Here is a 19,740-nt window from a genome sequence, read left to right on the forward strand (position 1 = left end):
CTGTATATGTGAGGGTGGACTTACTTCTGTGAGATACTGTATATGTGAGGGTGGACTCACTTCTGTGAGATACTGTATATGTGAGAGTGGACTCACTTCTGTGAGATACTGTATATGTGAGGGTGGACTCACTTCTGTGAGATACTGTATATGTGAGGGTGGACTCACTTCTGTGAGATACTGTATATGTGAGGGTGGACTCACTTCTGTGAGATACTGTAAATGTGAGGGTGGACTCACTTCTGTGAGATCCTGTATATGTGAGGGTGGACTCACTTCTGTGAGATACTGTATATGTGAGGGTGGACTCACTTCTGGGAGATACTGTATATGAGGGTGGACTCACTTCTGTGAGATACTGTAAATGTGAGGGTGGACTCACTTCTGTGAGATCCTGTATATGTGAGGGTGGACTCACTTCTGTGAGATACTGTATATGTGAGGGTGTACTCACTTCTGTGAAATACTGTATATGTGAGGGTGGACTCACTTCTGTGAAATACTGTATATGTGAGGGTGGACTCACTTCTGTGAGATGCTGTATATGTGAGGGTGGACTCACTTTTGTGAGATACTGTATATGTGAGGGTGTACTCACTTCTGTGAGATACTTTATATGTGAGGATGGACTCACTTCTGTGAAATACTGTATATGTGAGGGTGGACTCACTTCTGTGAAATACTATATATGTGAGGGTGGACTCACTTCTGTGAGATACTGTATATGTGAGGGTGAACTCACTTCTGTGAGATACTGTATATGTGAGGGTGGACTCACTTCTGTGAGATACTGTATATGTGAGGGTGGACTCACTTCTGTGAGATACTGTATATGTGAGGGTGGACTCACTTCTGTGAGATACTGTATATGTGAGGGTGGACTCACTTCTGTGAGATGCTGTATATCTGAGGGTGGACTTACTTCTGTGAGATACTGTATATGTGAGGGTGGACTCACTTCTGTGAGATACTGTATATGTGAGGGTGGACTCACTTCTGTGAGATACTGTATATGTGAGGGTGGACTCACTTCTGTGAGATACTGTATATGTGAGGGTGGACTCACTTATGTGAGATACTGTATATGTGAGGGGTGTACTCACTTCTGTGAGATCCTGTATATGTGAGGGTGGACTCACTTCTGTGAGATACTGTATATGTGAGGGTGGACTCACTTCTGTGAGATACTGTATATGTGAGGGTGCACTCACTTCTGTGAGATACTGTATATGTGAGGGTGGACTCACTTATGTGAGATACTGTATATGTGAGGGGTGTACTCACTTCTGTGAGATCCTGTATATGTGAGGGTGGACTCACTTCTGTGAGATACTGTATATGTGAGGGTGGACTCACTTCTGTGAGATACTGTATATGTGAGGGTGGACTCACTTCTGGGAGATACTGTATATGAGGGTGGACTCACTTCTGTGAGATACTGTAAATGTGAGGGTGGACTCACTTCTGTGAGATCCTGTATATGTGAGGGTGGACTCACTTCTGTGAGATACTGTATATGTGAGGGTGTACTCACTTCTGTGAAATACTGTATATGTGAGGGTGGACTCACTTCTGTGAAATACTGTATATGTGAGGGTGGACTCACTTCTGTGAGATGCTGTATATGTGAGGGTGGACTCACTTTTGTGAGATACTGTATATGTGAGGGTGTACTCACTTCTGTGAGATACTTTATATGTGAGGATGGACTCACTTCTGTGAAATACTGTATATGTGAGGGTGGACTCACTTCTGTGAAATACTATATATGTGAGGGTGGACTCACTTCTGTGAGATACTGTATATGTGAGGGTGAACTCACTTCTGTGAGATACTGTATATGTGAGGGTGGACTCACTTCTGTGAGATACTGTATATGTGAGGGTGGACTCACTTCTGTGAGATACTGTATATGTGAGGGTGGACTCACTTCTGTGAGATACTGTATATGTGAGGGTGGACTCACTTCTGTGAGATGCTGTATATCTGAGGGTGGACTTACTTCTGTGAGATACTGTATATGTGAGGGTGGACTCACTTCTGTGAGATACTGTATATGTGAGGGTGGACTCACTTCTGTGAGATACTGTATATGTGAGGGTGGACTCACTTCTGTGAGATACTGTATATGTGAGGGTGGACTCACTTATGTGAGATACTGTATATGTGAGGGGTGTACTCACTTCTGTGAGATCCTGTATATGTGAGGGTGGACTCACTTCTGTGAGATACTGTATATGTGAGGGTGGACTCACTTCTGTGAGATACTGTATATGTGAGGGTGGACTCACTTCTGTGAGATACTGTATATGTGAGGGTGGACTCACTTATGTGAGATAATGTATATGTGAGGGGTGTACTCACTTCTGTGAGATACTGTATATGTGAGGGTGGACTCACTTCTGTGAGATACTGTATATGTGAGGGTGGACTCACTTCTGTGAGATACTGTATATGTGAGGGTGCACTCACTTCTGTGAGATACTGTATATGTGAGGGTGGACTCACTTCTGTGAGATACTGTATATGTGAGGGGTGTACTCACTTCTGTGAGATCCTGTATATGTGAGGGTGGACTCACTTCTGTGAGATACTGTATATGTGAGGGTGGACTCACTTCTGTGAGATACTGTATATGTGAGGGTGTACTCACTTCTGTGAGATACTGTATATGTGAGGGTGGACTCACTTCTGTGAGATACTGTATATGTCAGGGTGTACTCACTTCTGTGAGATCCTGTATATGTGAGGGTGGACTCACTTCTGTGAGATGCTGTATATGTGAGGGTGGACTCACTTCTGTGAGATGCTGTATATGTGAGGGTGGACTCACTTCTGTGAGATACTGTATATGTGAGGGTGGACTCACTTCTGTGAGATACTGTATATGTGAGGGGTGTACTCACTTCTGTGAGATCCTGTATATGTGAGGGTGGACTCACTTCTGTGAGATACTGTATATGTGAGGGTGGACTCACTTCTGTGAGATACTGTATATGTGAGGGTGTACTCACTTCTGTGAGATACTGTATATGTGAGGGTGGACTCACTTCTGTGAGATACTGTATATGTGAGGGTGTACTCACTTCTGTGAGATCCTGTATATGTGAGGGTGGACTCACTTCTGTGAGATGCTGTATATGTGAGGGTGGACTCACTTCTGTGAGATGCTGTATATGTGAGGGTGGACTCACTTCTGTGAGATGCTGTATATGTGAGGGTGGACTCACTTCTGTGAGATACTGTATATGTGAGGGTGTACTCACTTCTGTGAGATACTGTATATGTGAGGGGTGTACTCACTTCTGTGAGATCCTGTATATGTGAGGGTGGACTCACTTCTGTGAGATACTGTATATGTGAGGGTGGACTCACTTCTGTGAGATACTGTATATGTGAGGGTGTACTCACTTCTGTGAGATACTGTATATGTGAGGGTGGACTCACTTCTGTGAGATACTGTATATGTGAGGGTGTACTCACTTCTGTGAGATCCTGTATATGTGAGGGTGGACTCACTTCTGTGAGATGCTGTATATGTGAGGGTGGACTCACTTCTGTGAGATGCTGTATATGTGAGGGTGGACTCACTTCTGTGAGATGCTGTATATGTGAGGGTGGACTCACTTCTGTGAGATACTGTATATGTGAGGGTGTACTCACTTCTGTGAGATACTGTATATGTGAGGGGTGTACTCACTTCTGTGAGATCCTGTATATGTGAGGGTGGACTCACTTCTGTGAGATACTGTATATGTGAGGGTGTACTCACTTCTGTGAGATACTGTATATGTGAGGGTGGACTCACTTCTGTGAGATACTGTATATGTGAGGGTGTACTCACTTCTGTGAGATCCTGTATATGTGAGGGTGGACTCACTTCTGTGAGATGCTGTATACAGTCATGTGAAAAAATTAGGACACCCTTTGAAAGCATGTGGTTTTTTGTAACATTTTTAATAAAAGGTTATTTCATCTCCGTTTCAACAATACAGAGAGATTAAAGTAATCCAACTAAACAAAGAAAACTGAAGAAAAGTCTTTTCAAGATCTTCTGTAAATGTCATTTTACAAAAATGCCTATTCTAACTGAGGAAAAAGATAGGACACCCTCACATGTATTCCCTCTTAAATTGGCTCAGATCTCACACAGGTATATCACACCAGGTGCACATAATTAGTAGATCGTTACTCTGCATGTTGAATGAGGCTTGCCCTATTTAAACCTCAGACATTTAGTTTGGTGTGCTCCTGACTGTTGAAGTGAGAGTGAGCACCATGGTGAGAGCAAAAGAGCTGTCAGAGGACTTCAGAAAAAAGATTGTAGCAGCCTATGAGTCTGGGAAGGGATTTAAAAAGATCTCAAAAGATTTTGAAATCAGCCATTCCACTGTCCGGAAGATAGTCTACAAGTGGAGGGCTTTCAAAACAACTGCCAACATGCCCAGGACTGGTCGCCCCAGCAAGTTCACCCCAAGAGCAGACCGCAAGATGCTAAAAGAGGTCTCCAAAAACCCTAAAGTGTCATCTCGAGAACTACAGCAGGCTCTGGCTACTGTTGATGTAGAAGTACATGCCTCTACAATCAGAAAGAGACTGTACAAGTTTAACTTGCATGGGAGGTGTGCAAGGAGGAAACCTTTGCTTTCCAAGAGAAACATCGAGGCCAGACTGACATTTGCTAGAGATAAAGTTGACAAAGACCAGGACTTCTGGAATAATGTTCTTTGGACAGATGAGTCCAAAATTGAATTATTTGGACACAACAGCAGAGGACATGTTTGGCGTAAACCAAACACAGCATTCCAAGAAAAGAACCTCATACCAACTGTGAAGCATGGAGGTGGAAGTGTCATGGTTTGGGGCTGCTTTGCTGCAGCAGGACCTGGTCAGCTCACCATCATAGAATCCACGATGAATTCTACTGTGTATCAGAAGGTGCTTGAAGAACATGTGAGACCATCAGTTAGAAAATTAAAGCTGAAGCGGAACTGGACCATGCAACATGACAATGACCCAAAACATACTAGTAAATCAACCAAAGATTGGCTGAAAAAGAAGAAATGGAGAGTCCTGGAATGGCCAAGTCAAAGTCCAGATTTGAATCCCATTGAGATGCTGTGGGGTGACTTGAAAAGGGCTGTACGTGCAAGAAACCCCTCAAACATCTCACAGCTGAAAAAGTTCTGCATTGAGGAGTGGGGTAAAATTTCCTCAGACCGATGTCGAAGACTGGTAGATGGCTACAAGAACCGTCTCACTGCAGTTATTTCAGCCAAAGGAGGTAACACTCGCTATTAGGGGCAAGGGTGTCCTATCTTTTTCCTCAGTTAGAATAGGCATTTTTGTAGAATGACATTTACAGAAGATCTTGAAAAGACTTTTCTTCAGTTTTCTTTGTTTAGTTGGATTACTTTAATCTCTCTGTATTGTTGAAACGGAGATGAAATAACCTTTTATTAAAAATGTTACAAAAAACCACATGCTTTCAAAGGGTGTCCTAATTTTTTCACATGACTGTATGTGAGGGTGGACTCACTTCTGTGAGATGCTGTATATGTGAGGGTGGACTCACTTCTGTGAGATACTGTACCTAAGGAAAACTGTAGATCTCCAATGGCTTCAATAAAAGTGCAACAAGTGCATCCCGCCAGGTCTCAGCGGAGTGCTGCAGTTTTCCTTGGACACTGTTGGGATAACTAATCGGGATCACAGATGCTCGCACCCAGTTTTACGTGACATCCGGAGAGCGCGGCCTGTTTTTCTATCTACTTTCACATCTCCGGTATGTTTGATCTGAGCGGCTGCTCCGGCGGCGGTATTTGCTGGTACTTATGCAGGATAGCGGATACCACTATAGTCAATGGAGAACCGATGATGAACCGTAGAATCCAGCAATGCCGGACCAGGAACAGCCGGACGGATAATGTGAAAGAAGCCTAAAAAAAGAAAAAAGTTGCCGCTCTCTAGAATGAAATCAGAAATAGAGAAGTATCTATTGCTCCGCACCGAGATGTCCGCTCTGCCCCAAGAGCCTTTCTCAAGCAAGAAAAACTGTGAAGAAAGATCTGACGTGTAATACTGCGGCGACAAACACCACGGAGACAGATACCGCAGCGACAAATACCGCAACGACAAACATCGCAGCATCAGACACCGCCTCGACAGATACCGCGGCGAGAAACACTGCAGCGACAATTACCGCGGCGACAAACACTGCAGCGACAAACACCGCGGCGACAGATACCGCAAGTACAAACACCGCGGCGACAAACACCGTGGCGACAAACACCGCGACGACAGACATTGCAGCAACAAACACCGCAGTGACAAACACCGCAGCGACAAATACCGCAGCGACAAATACGGCAGCAATAAATGCTGCACCAATAAATACCGCAGCAATAAATACAGCAGCAACAAATATCGCAGTAACAAATACCGCAGCAGTAAATACTGCAGCAACAAATACCGCACCATTTCTGATTTCATTGTGGAGAGCTGCAAATGTTTTCTGCTTTTCCTGGAGCTCTATCCAGTGGACCTGCTGCTGTCCTGGGCTTCTATCTATTGCTGCATCACATGGAGCCATCAATTATCAGGGAGGAAGCTCCTCAGTGGATTTCCATCTATCCCCTATTCTCCTCAGTCCCCTGCTGTCATCACCCTGTAGTATAAATATCCCTCATGATATACCGCACCCACTGCTGACACCTGTACACACCCTGCAGCGCACACAGACCTTTGCTCACACCTCATCACCATGACTCGGGCGCTCTTGGGACTAGTTTGTCCCGTGCGCCTCCCCGTAGTGTGTGACGTCACCAGGAGAGGCCTTCTTCCATAACAGAGAGAGAGAGCAGCACCGAGCAGCTGAGGAGACGGAGAAGACACACCGACGGCCAGAGACCCCCGTACAGTGAGTACAGGCTGGTGCGACCCTCCAGTGTGACGTCACCAGCCCCGAGACTGTATCACTGCCAGGCTCGGAGCAGACCAAGCAGGAGAGGGGCCACCTGTGCTCCCCTCCAGCTGTGATGGGACCTGCTGGGACTTGTAGTGTGGCAGGGGCTGGAGTGGATGGAAGGCAATGTGACTACAACCCCCACAGTGTCCTGCTGAGTGCCTCTGGTTTTATAGTCTTAGATGGAGGGTCTTGTAGTCAGTCTCCTGTGAACACCCCCCCCCCCCCTCGTGTCTCTATGTACAGGTTTAACCCTGCAGCTCCCTGGTCTGAATGTGGGGACCCCCCCCCCCCCCCCCCTGATCATTTAAATAGCAGGCTGTGTGATGTCACCATGGACGCAGCGAAACTACAACTCCCAGTATGCACACTTGCTAGCCCACTCTCGGGACTTGCGTAGAAGTGAATGGCGCACACTGGGAGTTGTAGTATGGCAACAGTAGGAGTGCTGCTGGTGGCGGTACAGCTATAATACTGCCCTGATGGCTTGTCTTACAATTCCTTATAGTGAAAAGCCGTTCCTGTCACTAGTCGCAGCCAAAGCTGCAGCAAATTCAGATTCTACTTGTTTCTATTAATCTGTCAGTAGAATAAGAGAATGAGACCTGTCAGCTCACCCAGATTTCACCCCTCCTCCCCCATCCGATGAGATATAGTATGATACCTATGGAAGGGGGGCCCCCGGAGAAAACCTCCAGTAGTGGAGCGGGTGCAGATCAGCAATGTGTGTGTATGGAGGATGGAGATATGTAATATGTGTGTGTATGGAGGATGGAGATATGTAATATGTGTGTGTATGGAGGATGGAGATATGTAATATGTGTGTGTATGGAGGATGTATATGTAATGTGTGTATGGAGGATGTATATGTAATGTGTGTGTGTGTGTATGGAGGATGGATATGTAATATGTGTGTGTATGGAGGATGGAGATATGTAATATGTGTGTGTATGGAGGATGGAGATATGTAATATGTGTGTGTATGGAGGATGGATATGTAATGTGTGTATGGAGGATGTGTATGTGTAATGTGTGTGTGTGTGTATGGAGGATGGAGATATGTAATATGTGTGTGTGTGTATGGAGGATGGATATGTGTAATATGTGTGTGTGTGTATGGAGGATGGATATGTGTAATATGTGTGTGTGTATGGAGGATGGATATGTGTAATATGTGTGTGTGTGTATGGAGGATGGATATGTGTAATATGTGTGTGTGTGTATGGAGGATGGATATGTGTAATATGTGTGTGTGTGTATGGAGGATGGATATGTGTAATATGTGTGTGTGTGTATGGAGGATGGATATGTGTAATATGTGTGTGTGTGTATGGAGGATGGATATGTGTAATATGTGTGTGTGTGTATGGAGGATGGATATGTGTAATATGTGTGTGTGTGTGTATGGAGGATGGATATGTGTGTGTATGGAGGATGGATATGTGTGTGTATGGAGGATGGATATGTGTGTGTATGGAGGATGGATATGTGTGTGTATGGAGGATGGATATGTGTGTGTATGGAGGATGGATATGTGTGTGTATGGAGGATGGATATGTGTGTGTATGGAGGATGGATATGTGTGTGTATGGAGGATGGATATGTGTAATATGTGTGTGTATGGAGGATGGATATGTGTAATATGTGTGTGTATGGAGGATGGATATGTAATATGTGTGATGGTATGTGTATGTAGTATCTGGGTCAGGAACTTGCCCAGCCACATTCCTGCACACGGCTCTTCCGGTTGCCCCGGCTGGTTGACCTGTTAATGAGTCCAGACACGGGGACAGTCCGGCTAGGACTCCTAGGAGGGGATGTCATTCGAGCCCTTACTGTTGTCAGTGCCTGTGATCCTGGTTTTCCCGGCCCCTGGTCCGTCTCCTGGACCGTCCTGTGTATTAACCTCTGCTTGTTTCTGGATTAACCTCTTGTCTCCTGCTTTGTGTTGGCTCAGACTCTGGCTTGTTTTACTCTCTTGCTGCACCTTGGCATCTGACAGATCTGCTCCCTGTGAACTCACACCTGTTTTCTGCTGCCTTAGGGCTCATTCACACGACTGTATGTATTTTGCGATCCGCACAAATGGATCCGCCAAAAATACGGATGACGTCCGTGTGCATTCAGTATTTTGCAGAACGGAACAGCCGGCCCCTAATAGAACAGTCCTATCCTTGTCCGTAATGCAGACAATAATAGGACATGCTTTATTTTTTTGCATAACGGACAAAGGAATGCACACGAAGTAACTTCCGTTTTTTTTTTGCGGAATCGTTAAAATGAATAGTTCCGCATACAGTCTGCAAAAAAACCAGAACAGACACTGAAAGAAAATATGTTTGTGTGCGTGAGGCCTTACTCCGCAGGTTCCTAGCAGCCGGGTCCAACGGGCCTCATGATGGTGGGCTCTGGTGACCGCCCGTTTTTAGCCTCACGCACACAAGCGTCACCCGTATCCGTCACATTGCATATTGCATTTTATGTCTTTTTCTTCCAGTCTCCACTATGGGGAAGTCGTATTCTCGCATGACGCAGCACGCGCCGAAGGACGGGATGAACAATGGCGGTGTATCCTCTGACGACACCAGCGCTCTCGTTCAGTCAGACACTCACGAGGACGGCAGGAACGGAGATGTTTCCCATTTCCCATATGTGGAGTTCACCGGGAAGGACAGCGTGACCTGCGCCACCTGCCAAGGAACAGGACGCATCCCAAGAGGTGAGATGTGGGGGTCATTCGCAAAAAAGTTGCCGGAGCCGCGCCCATTTCAGGATGACCGTCTCCCTTCAGATCTAGTCCGATTGCTCTAGGGGGTTGTGATATAAAGACGACCTCATAGAAGAAGGAAGGTCGACTTCCATGGGGATTCGGGGATAGCCGAGCGCTGTACTCGCCTGTCTCTGTGGATATGGGATAGCTTGAAACAACCGGAACACCTCTTTAAGTTCTAAGCTACCCTGTCCTGGTGCCTGCATGCTGCCCTGTATTCCTACAGCCCACGGTATTACAGGTCGCATATAAACTGAACGGTTATGGGAACGTGCACACCGTGACGGTTGTATTTCATGGGAGTAATGTGATTAGAGGCGCTTAACAGAGCGTAACATACAGTGAGCGAGCCATGGCGAGAATGTGAAATGCGCTCACCAGTTCTGTGCTTCCTGCCTCACACTTTAAAATCTGTCCGATTGCACTTTTTTGGTGGGATACGTGTTATATTGAGCGGCTCCCGTTGACCTGCTTTGTCTGTCTGAGTCTTAGGTAGTCTGTAACCCTGTTTCATCAGAGGCTCGGGCTGCTGTACTGTCTATCCCCTTTGCTTTATACTGAAGCTCTGCTTGTTTAGATTGACTTCTGCTCATTGGCATAAGCCCCACAGGAAATCATTACACTGGGTTCAGACCTGAGCGTATTTGATATGCGCGTATTTGTCGCGCGTTTTTGTCCATAGTCAACGCGCGTATTACCCGCTTGACAGCAGTGTCCTATGGCCGCAAACGCGCGACAAAAAGCCCCAAAGAAGCTCAAGAACTTGTTTATGCGTCGGGCGTTTTTCAGCGCGTTCGAACGCGCTGTAAAACGCGAAAATGTGAACCAGTCCCATAGGGAAGCATTGGTTTGCATCGGTTATGCGTTTTACAGCGCGTTCGAACGCGCTGTAAAATGCGCAAGTGTGAACTTAGGGTTACATGGAGAGGCCATTTCTATGACCGCAGTAAGGTCAGATCAATTATAAACTGCAACGACCAGAGCGAAAAAGATCATCATCAGGGAAATGCTGCTCGTAGACTTAGGGGAGGGGCCTCAATGAGGGGGAGTGGTCGTGGTAGAGGGGAGGGGCCTCAATGAGGGGGAGTGGTCGTGGTAGAGGGGAGGGGCCCGGAGATTTACCTCTAAGTTGCCTTGTTAATGGTGAAGCACTGGGAGATTTGTCATTTCCATTTCCCCAGCTGGGCTGAGGCGTCACTGTTCTGGATTACGGTATTTCACGTGTTAAACGCTTTTGAATTTTTTCGCCAGGAGTGACGGTTTTCTTGTATTACAGGTCGGGAAAATCAGCTTGTGGCTCTGATCCCCTACAGTGATCAAAGACTGCGCCCCAGAAGAACGTAAGTGTTACTGTGTGTGTGTGAAGTACCAAAAATGAGGAGAATTTACCACGTTATCTGGGCAGTAGTAGAAAGTTTTGACACATGTTGGTTTTTTCACAAAAATTTACAATATTTTTCACATTGATGAGGATTCGCAGGATTTTTTTTCCCCATAATTTACGCCCAAAACTGCTTTTCTAGGGAATAGACTGCTAGAAGATTAACGAAATTTATTAAAGGAGTTCTCCCATGATTAATTTAAAAAATTTAAAATCCGACCTCCTATTGGACATGCCAACCTCTTTCTAACAAAGCTAGAACCAGCCCTGGACCTCACATGGATCCAGAGATCTCCCCAGTCAGTGCTCCAATTGTTCTGCTAGATTTATTTCAATCTGACAGCTCATGAGGCGTGTCCTTTCTGCTGCAGCTCTCTCCCTATCACAGCTCAGGGGGCGTGTCCTTTCTGCTGCAGCTCTCTCCCTATCACAGCTCATGAGGTGTGTCCTTTCTGCTACAGCTCTCTCGCTATCACAGCTCATGAGGTGTGTCCTTTCTGCTACAGCTCTCTCCCTATCACAGCTCATGAGGCGTGTCCTTTCTGCTACAGCTCTCTCCCTATCACAGCTCATGAGGCGTGTCCTTTCTGCTACAGCTCTCTCCCTATCACAGCTCATGAGGTGTGTCCTTTCTGCTACAGCTCTCTCCCTATCACAGCTCATGAGGTGTGTCCTTTCTGCTACAGCTCTCTCCCTATCACAGCTCATGAGGTGTGTCCTTTCTGCTACAGCTCTCTCCCTATCACAGCTCATGAGGTGTGTCCTTTCAGCTGCAGCTCTCTCCCTATCACAGCTCATGAGGTGTGTCCTTTCAGCTGCAGCTCTCTCCCTATCACAGCTCATGAGGTGTGTCCTTTCAGCTGCAGCTCTCTCCCTATCACAGCTCAGGGGGCATGTCCTTTCAGCTGCAGCTCTCTCCCTATCACAGCTCAGGGGGCGTGTACTTTTTGCTGCAGCCCTTTCCCTATCACAACTTGGATGGCATTCCCTTTCTCCTTTTAGCTGTCACAGCTTCTAACCGTAGATAAGGCTGGTGGCAGTTGGAGGGTGGAACTGAGCATGTGCGACCATCTCGTCAAAGCGGACAGAGAAATGAGGAGACGTGTTATTGAATAACTCAGTACTTACATATAATTTAAACATTTTGTATAATTACAAAGGTATTCAGATCCAGGTGCGGCTTTGAAACTTATTTTTTTTTCTTTTTTTTTTGTGGGACAACCCTTTTAAGAGTCCTGCTCCTTTAAATAAATTTGGCGCATCTTACTCCAGCGCACCTCTGGAGTATGAAGCTCAGATCTTAATGACCTCCCCACCAGTGGCTCATGTTTGACGGGGTCCGATTGTTGGCCACATAGTAGATCGGTCTAACGGCACCCTACACCTGGGGGACCCGTAGATCTTGATGTTGGGGGCAGCGGACTGTTCCTTGAAGGATTACGTCTCGATGAAGCATCTTCAGCAGTGTAGACCTCACCACCCTGGAAGCCTCTGATTGTGGCGTGGATGGTGTTAACTGCTACCAAGTCCGAATTTTCAAGTGTTTCCCAGTGGAATAATTTTATTTAGGGGTGGAATGGGTTTTATAAAACTAAAAGTCCCTTTGTGTCTCTTTACACTCGTTGCAGGAAGCTGTACGTCACTGTATCGGTCACTGTTTGCTTGCTCCTTTCTGGACTGGCGGTATTCTTCCTGTTCCCGCGCTCAGTGGACGTGCAGTATGTTGGCGTTAAGGCCGTCATCGTGACGTATGATGAGAGCGGGCCGTCTGTGTATCTTAACATCACAGTGAGTATCTTGGTTTTGCTCCAAGAGCACCCGTCAGCAGGATCAACCCCGTTAAACCAACCACGCTGTCCACTAGGGTTGATCCTGCTGATTAAATTGATACCTGTCTTGTGGAAATCGGTTGTGACGTTTACAAGTAAAAAATGCTTTTATTCTTAATGCAAATGAGGCCTTCGGTGCACTGAGGGGCGTGGCCAGCACTGGAAACCTGAGGAGCACCCAGGGGCCCCTTTGTGCACCTATAGCTGTCGTTTGCATAAAGAATAAAAGTTTTCTTTACTCTTGAACGCCTCATCAGATTTTAACAAGACAGGTGTCATTTAAATCAGCAGGGGCAGTATACCTGGTTTAGTGGGGTTGATCCTGCTGGCATGTGCTCTGTAAGGCCATCCACCCTTGGTACAAAAAACTATACATTTCCCCCAATATCAGTTACCTCACCAGTCTATTAGATGGGTTTTCCAGATTTCTGTAACTAAAGCTCTGGGTGTCCATTCACTACCATTTCCAAGATCTCTGCTTGCTGCCAGTGACCGGAAACATTTTAGGTGAAGTCCTGCTCTGATCTAACCCTTTGCAGCGCTGAGGATTTCTCACACTGCACTGGAGACTTTTCCCTGCAGTGATACATTGTAGCAAACTATCAGCACTGAAGTGAGAATTGTGCAACTGATGTGTTCAGCTCACAGGGAACCAGTGACTTCCACCTCATCTTCTGTGAACCGTATCGGGTCTGCTCCAGTTTTTCTGGATGTAGACAAGAGTATCCTCATTCACTGACAGGAAGCAGAGGTCTCAGTTTTTTTAGCAAGCGCTTGCAGCCTGCCTCTGTAAACAGAAGATTCGTACTTAGGGCTCATGCACACAAATGTGTGTGTGTGTGTGTATATATATATATATATATATATATATATTTATTTTTTCCTTTCTGTCTTTTTGGGCAGCCCATATGCTGCTTCATTCACTTCATTCACTTCATTCACACATTCACTTCGATGGAGCCGCAAAAAAAATAAAAACTGAAATTCCAGTCAAAGTCAAAGGTCGTGTGCATGAGCCCTTGTGTGGAGCGTTTCTTCTGGCGCTGCATGGGCATGGTCACATGCTCCACTGCAGCCAATGACTGGCTTCAGTGGTGCTGTGCTGCTTCTCTGTCATTGGCTGCAGTTTAGCATGTGACCATGCCCATGCAGCGCCAGAAGAAACGCTGGACAGAGTGGAGGCATCGCGGAGCGGCAGGGAGCAGGTAAAAATGAATCCTTTGCTTAGAAGGGGCGTGCTACGGGCAATTGCGGACAAGAATAGGACATGTTCTATTTTGCTCAGGAGCCGCGAACCGGAAGATCGGGGGGGGCGCTCCGGAAATGCGGATGCGGACAGCACACTGTGTGCTGTCCGCATCCATTCCTGCCCCGTAGAGAATGAATGGGTCCGCAGAACGGGTGCGGACACATTCCCGGACAATTGAATGGACCCTTAGTCTTGGTATATTCATCTCCAGTGATATCAGGTAGTGCTGGACCTCCATGCTGATGCTTCTTTATCCTCACCAGTCTTACACCCCTGCAAAACGGTTATGAAGCCCCTAAATTTTGGGACCCAATTGTCTCACGTTGACCTGACTTGTCGTCTTGATTTTAATTTTTATTTTTTTCCCAGAACACATTGAATATAACCAACAACAACTTCTACCCTATAGAGGTGGAGAACATCACCGGACAGGTGCAGTATTATAAAACCGTCATCGGGAAGTCAAAGTTAAACAACGTAACCAAGATCGGGCCCCTAGATACAAAACAAGTAAGACACGCCAAGCTCTGAGGAGGAGGGGCTTTGTCTTGGTGCCGGTTGATTGGGGATTGATTGATTAATTTTCCTTTTGTAATTGCAGATTGACTACACCGTCCCTACAAAAATCGGGAAGGAGTTTGACTACATGTAGTGAGTATCTCTATCCTCTACTTCATAAACATTATGTGCACCTTGTAACTTAAGTGGAGGGGCCGAGAGCTGTGACCCCACTCTGATCCCTAAATACTCAACTTGTTACCTCTATGGTTAATTAATACCGCAGCCTGAGAGGGTCCGCCATGGCAGCTGCCAGGCTACTTATACTAAACATCTCCTAAGAAGGTGTTATATGTATGTGTTACTATTCTATATCCTCTACATATGATTTGTTTTAATTTTGTTCTCCACAGCACATACTGCACGCTGCCAAGTATTAAGGTTCATAACATTGTGGTGAACATGCAGTAAGTATTCCTGTAAGAATATGAATATAACTACAGTGATAACCCCTATGTACAGGAATATAACTACTATAATACTGCTCCTATGTACAGTAATATAACTACTATAATACTGCATCCTATGTACAAGAATATAACTACTATAATACTGCTCCTATGTACAAGAATATAACTACTATAATACTGCTCCTATGTACAAGAATATAACTACTATAATACTTCCCCTATGTACAAGAATATAACTACTATAATACTGATCCTATGTACAATAATATAACTACTATAATACTGCTCCTGTGTACAAGAATATACCTACTATAATACTGCTCCTATGTACAAGAATATAACTACTATAATACTTCCCCTATGTACAAGAATATAACTACTATAATACTGATCCTATGTACAATAATATAACTACTATAATACTGCTCCTATGTACAAGAATATAACTACTATAATACTGCCTCCTATGTACAAGAATATAACTACTATAATACTGCTCCTATGTACCAGAATATAACTACTATAATACTGATCCTATGTACAAGAATATAACTACTATAATACTGCTCCTATGTACAAGAATATAACTACTATAATACTGCTCCTATGTACAAGAATATAACTACTATAATACTGCTCCTATGTACAAGAATATAACTAATATAATACTGCTCCTATGTACAAGAATATAACTACTATAATACTGCCTCCTATGTACAGGAATATACTGCTATAATACTGCTCCTATGTACAAGAATATAACTACTATAATACTGCTCCTATGTACAAGAATATAACTACTATAATACTGCTTCTGTGTACAAGAATATAACTACTATAATACTGCTCCTGTGTACAAGAATATAACTACTATAATACTGCTCCTATGTACAAGAATATAACTACTATAATACTGCTCCTATGTACAAGAATATAACTACTATAATACTGCCTTCTATGTACAAGAATATAACTACTATAATACTTCTCCTGTGTACAAGAATATAACTACTATAATACTGCCTCCTATGTACAAGAATATAACTACTATAATACTGCCTCCTATGTACAAGAATATAACTACTATAATACTACCTCCTATGTACAAGAATATAACTACTATAATACTGCTCCTATGTACAAGAATATAACTACTATAATACTACCTCCTATGTACAAGAATATAACTACTATAATACTGCTCCTATGTACAAGAATATAACTACTACAATACTGCTCCTATGTACAAGAATATAACTACTATAATACTACTCCTATGTACAAGAATATAACTACTATAATACTGCTCCTATGTACAAGAATATAACTACTATAATACTGCTCCTATGTACAAGAATATAACTACTATAATACTGCTCCTATGTACAAGAATATAATTACTATAATACTTCTCCTGTGTACAAGAATATAACTACTATAATACTGCCTCCTATGTACAAGAATATAACTACTACAATACTGCTCCTATGTACAAGAATATAACTACTATAATACTACTCCTATGTACAAGAATATAACTACTATAATACTGCTCCTATGTACAAGAATATAACTACTATAATACTGCTCCTATGTACAAGAATATAACTACTATAATACTGCTCCTATGTACAAGAATATAATTACTATAATACTGCTCCTATGTACAAGAATATAACTACTATAATACTGCCTTCTATGTACAAGAATATAACTACTATAATACTTCTCCTGTGTACAAGAATATAACTACTATAATACTGCCTCCTATGTACAAGAATATAACTACTATAATACTGCTCCTATGTACAAGAATATAACTACTATAATACTACCTCCTATGTACAAGAATATAACTACTATAATACTGCTCCTATGTACAAGAATATAACTACTATAATACTGCTCCTATGTACAAGAATATAACTACTATAATACTGCTCCTATGTACAAGAATATAACTACTATAATACTGCCTCCTATGTACAAGAATATAACTACTATAATACTGCTCCTATGTACAAGAATATAACTACTATAATACTGCCCTCTATGTGAATGAATAGGAAGTATTTTCTCATGTCTCGCCCTCTACATGCAGTTAGTAATATTTTCCTATCATGCACAGGGTAACGGTGACCATTTCGTATCTGGGTCATCCGGAGCAGTTGTCCCAGGAAGTCTACCAGTACGTGGACTGCGGCGGTAACGCTACCTACCACCTTGGCCAGTTAAGCCGCTCCATCTTCAAGCATGAATAACGTCTGAGGTTGGAGAAGAGACGCGAGCGGTGTCGGGTTTTTCGCAGCCGCGTGTTCGGTTTGGCTGTTTGAGTTGGAGCAGGCGGCTTTTCTTGGTGCATCTAGACTAGGATCTAACCCTGAAATCCATGGCCGAGGCTTTCCATTCACAGGTCATATGGTGAGGTTCGTACCTCGGACCCCGCGTACAACATAAGTGTGTGTGTATATAGTAACATGTTCTCTGTGTCTTAGCAGTGCGGTAACATAGTAACTATAGTCATGGTTTTACTTTTTCTTTTTAACTATTCTTTATCATTTTAGTTCTTTTCTAGGTTTTATGACGGCACGGATATAATCATTTTTTTTTTTTTTTTTTTTTTTTTCTTTTTATGCTTTTTGTTTCCTAGGAACACGTCTTATGTTCGCTTTCGAACATTAGAGCGTACGGCAAAAAGATCCATTAATATGGGTTATTCGGTTTTTTTTCTACCGTTTCTTTGTAACATCTTTAGGATCTCTTCTTGAGAAAGCTGGGTGACAACCAATATGGCTGCTTTTGGGGAATTTTTTTATATTTTTTTTTTTTTTTTGTCAATGTTGCCATCCTGGCCCTATAGACATAACTTTTCACTGCCAACGACATAAATGCCGCCTGCTTTCCTTGCAGCGTTCTGACATTGATGTATGATTCCCTTGAGGCCTTTGCACCATCTACTATACTGCTCTGTACTTAAAGGAGAGGTATATAATTAGGAAAACATGGCCTCTACCATTCTTGTATGTGGGCTGTTAGCTGCAGTACTGGACACGGCCATAGATTAGAGTGGCGCTGTTTCCTAACGAAAACAGACATATTTTTTTTTTTTTTATTATATACAAGCCCCCTCTAAATGTTCTGGGTTACGCAGTGATGGACCCCCTCCACCAAAGTAATTCATCATGAAGCAGGCTTACCATTCAGGACCCTGGGAGCTGTAATATTACCCATTTTGGATGCCAACCAGACGTCTTTTTGCAAAAACGGTCATCTTTTGTGTTTTTATTCTATTTTTTTTTACACCTTGATTGGGTAATTTTGTCGTCTGTTTAGCCCGCGGTGCCTGGTAAACCAGTGTAACGATCACTGCACCCTCTGACCACTTTGTTATTTTTTATGTTGAAGTTGTTAGTTGGTTTTATCCGTTCTAATGATTGACCCTGTGATTATTGTATCTCTCGTCTTCTGATCATTGTATGAATGAGCATTTACAGTTCTTTCTGGCCCCACGCTATAGCGGCTGTGGGTTGCACTATATGGGCGCGTGTATCTGCCTGCTGTAGGTGGTCATTGCTATTGATGTGCTCTTATTGATGAACTGCAAGTCCCAGCACGTTCTTTTTAAATCGGCATGCCTCCGCAAGCTGAACACATGCTATTTTTTTAACGGGAGATAAGCGGCTATTTGGGTGCCGCTGATCTTTGATAGACTATATTAGATCCTTCTCCGCCGGGGCCCCATAGCCATCTGCTGGATCCAGCCATGCCAGACACCACTGAGATAAAGATAATGGGTGGGCACAGTACACCCAGTCACCGACTCGGGAACCTGCAGAGAGAGAGAAGTTTAGATACGTTGTATGAGTAAGTGTATCTAATCGGGATATGATGGGCCACGGCTATTTCTGCAGTTTCTGCAGGTGACCAGTGCGCCACCCTGCGACTTGACTGCCAAGTGTCCAGCGGGCCTTTAAATAGACGCCTGGAGAAATGCTATCTGCAGAAGTTTAGGAGACGGCAGTGAAGTACCTGCCCTAGAGACAAGTCATGCTACTGCTAAAGGAGCCAGAAGGTGGGAGAAGGAGAGGAGCAATATGCTCCACCCCCGAGGAATAACCATTGGGCGCCCAGCTCCCTTCTGATTTCATACCTGCAGAATTGCCAATGCCAGAGGAGACGACTTTAGGCTGGTATTAGGTTTAGCATAGTACGTATGGAGCAGATTGTGGGCCAGAAAAGGTGGTGGTGGTGGGGGGTTCCTTTAGATTTTTCTAGGGCATCCTTCCTTAGTGGCTTTTAGGTTCCATGCTTCAGTATTTATCTTGATTACCTCCTTGACCTTGCCCTAGACTACTTCTGGCCAGTGGTTCCCCAGTCCTAGAAGTCCATTGGTTGTTCCCCCACCACAGTCTTCGGGCTCATGGTCCACCCGCTTCTCATCAGAAGTGTCCTACTTTCTCATACACTGATCTCAGGTGGCTTCAGGCTCCTGATCTCTGTCCATCAGGTGCCCAGCGTCCAGTCTCTATCAGATAGTTGAAGTCATCTATGAGTCAAGTTAAAAAAAAAAAACTGCTGC

At 44.1% G+C, this 19,740-nt stretch overlaps 1 protein-coding gene across 1 annotated transcript; it reads left to right on the forward strand.

Annotated features, from left to right (window-relative positions):
• The first annotated feature begins 6,794 nt into the window (after window positions 1-6,794).
• Window positions 6,795-18,409, forward strand: TMEM106B (transmembrane protein 106B). Its single transcript, XM_040431280.1, has 8 exons — window positions 6,795-6,919; window positions 9,462-9,683; window positions 11,011-11,074; window positions 12,744-12,903; window positions 14,563-14,703; window positions 14,795-14,844; window positions 15,105-15,158; window positions 17,290-18,409. The coding sequence occupies exons 2-8, from the start codon at window positions 9,470-9,472 to the stop codon at window positions 17,420-17,422; spliced, it is 816 nt and encodes a 271-aa protein (XP_040287214.1). The 5' UTR covers window positions 6,795-6,919; window positions 9,462-9,469; the 3' UTR covers window positions 17,423-18,409.
• Window positions 18,410-19,740: the final 1,331 nt, after the last annotated feature.

The sequence above is a fragment of the Bufo bufo genome, chromosome 5, assembly GCF_905171765.1.
Source record: "Bufo bufo chromosome 5, aBufBuf1.1, whole genome shotgun sequence".
In the NCBI taxonomy this organism is placed as follows: domain Eukaryota; kingdom Metazoa; phylum Chordata; class Amphibia; order Anura; family Bufonidae; genus Bufo; species Bufo bufo.

What these genes read in the sequence shown, in the direction of transcription:
- TMEM106B (XM_040431280.1), top strand. Translation starts at nt 9,470, where the DNA reads ATGGGGAAGTCGTATTCTCGCATGACGCAGCACGCGCCGAAGGACGGG. An exon ending in AACAGGACGCATCCCAAGAG is followed by an intron (nt 9,684 to 11,010) that starts GTGAGATGTGGG and finishes CTTGTATTACAG; the next exon opens with GTCGGGAAAATCAGCTTGTG. An exon ending in AACATTGTGGTGAACATGCA is followed by an intron (nt 15,159 to 17,289) that starts GTAAGTATTCCT and finishes TATCATGCACAG; the next exon opens with GGTAACGGTGACCATTTCGT.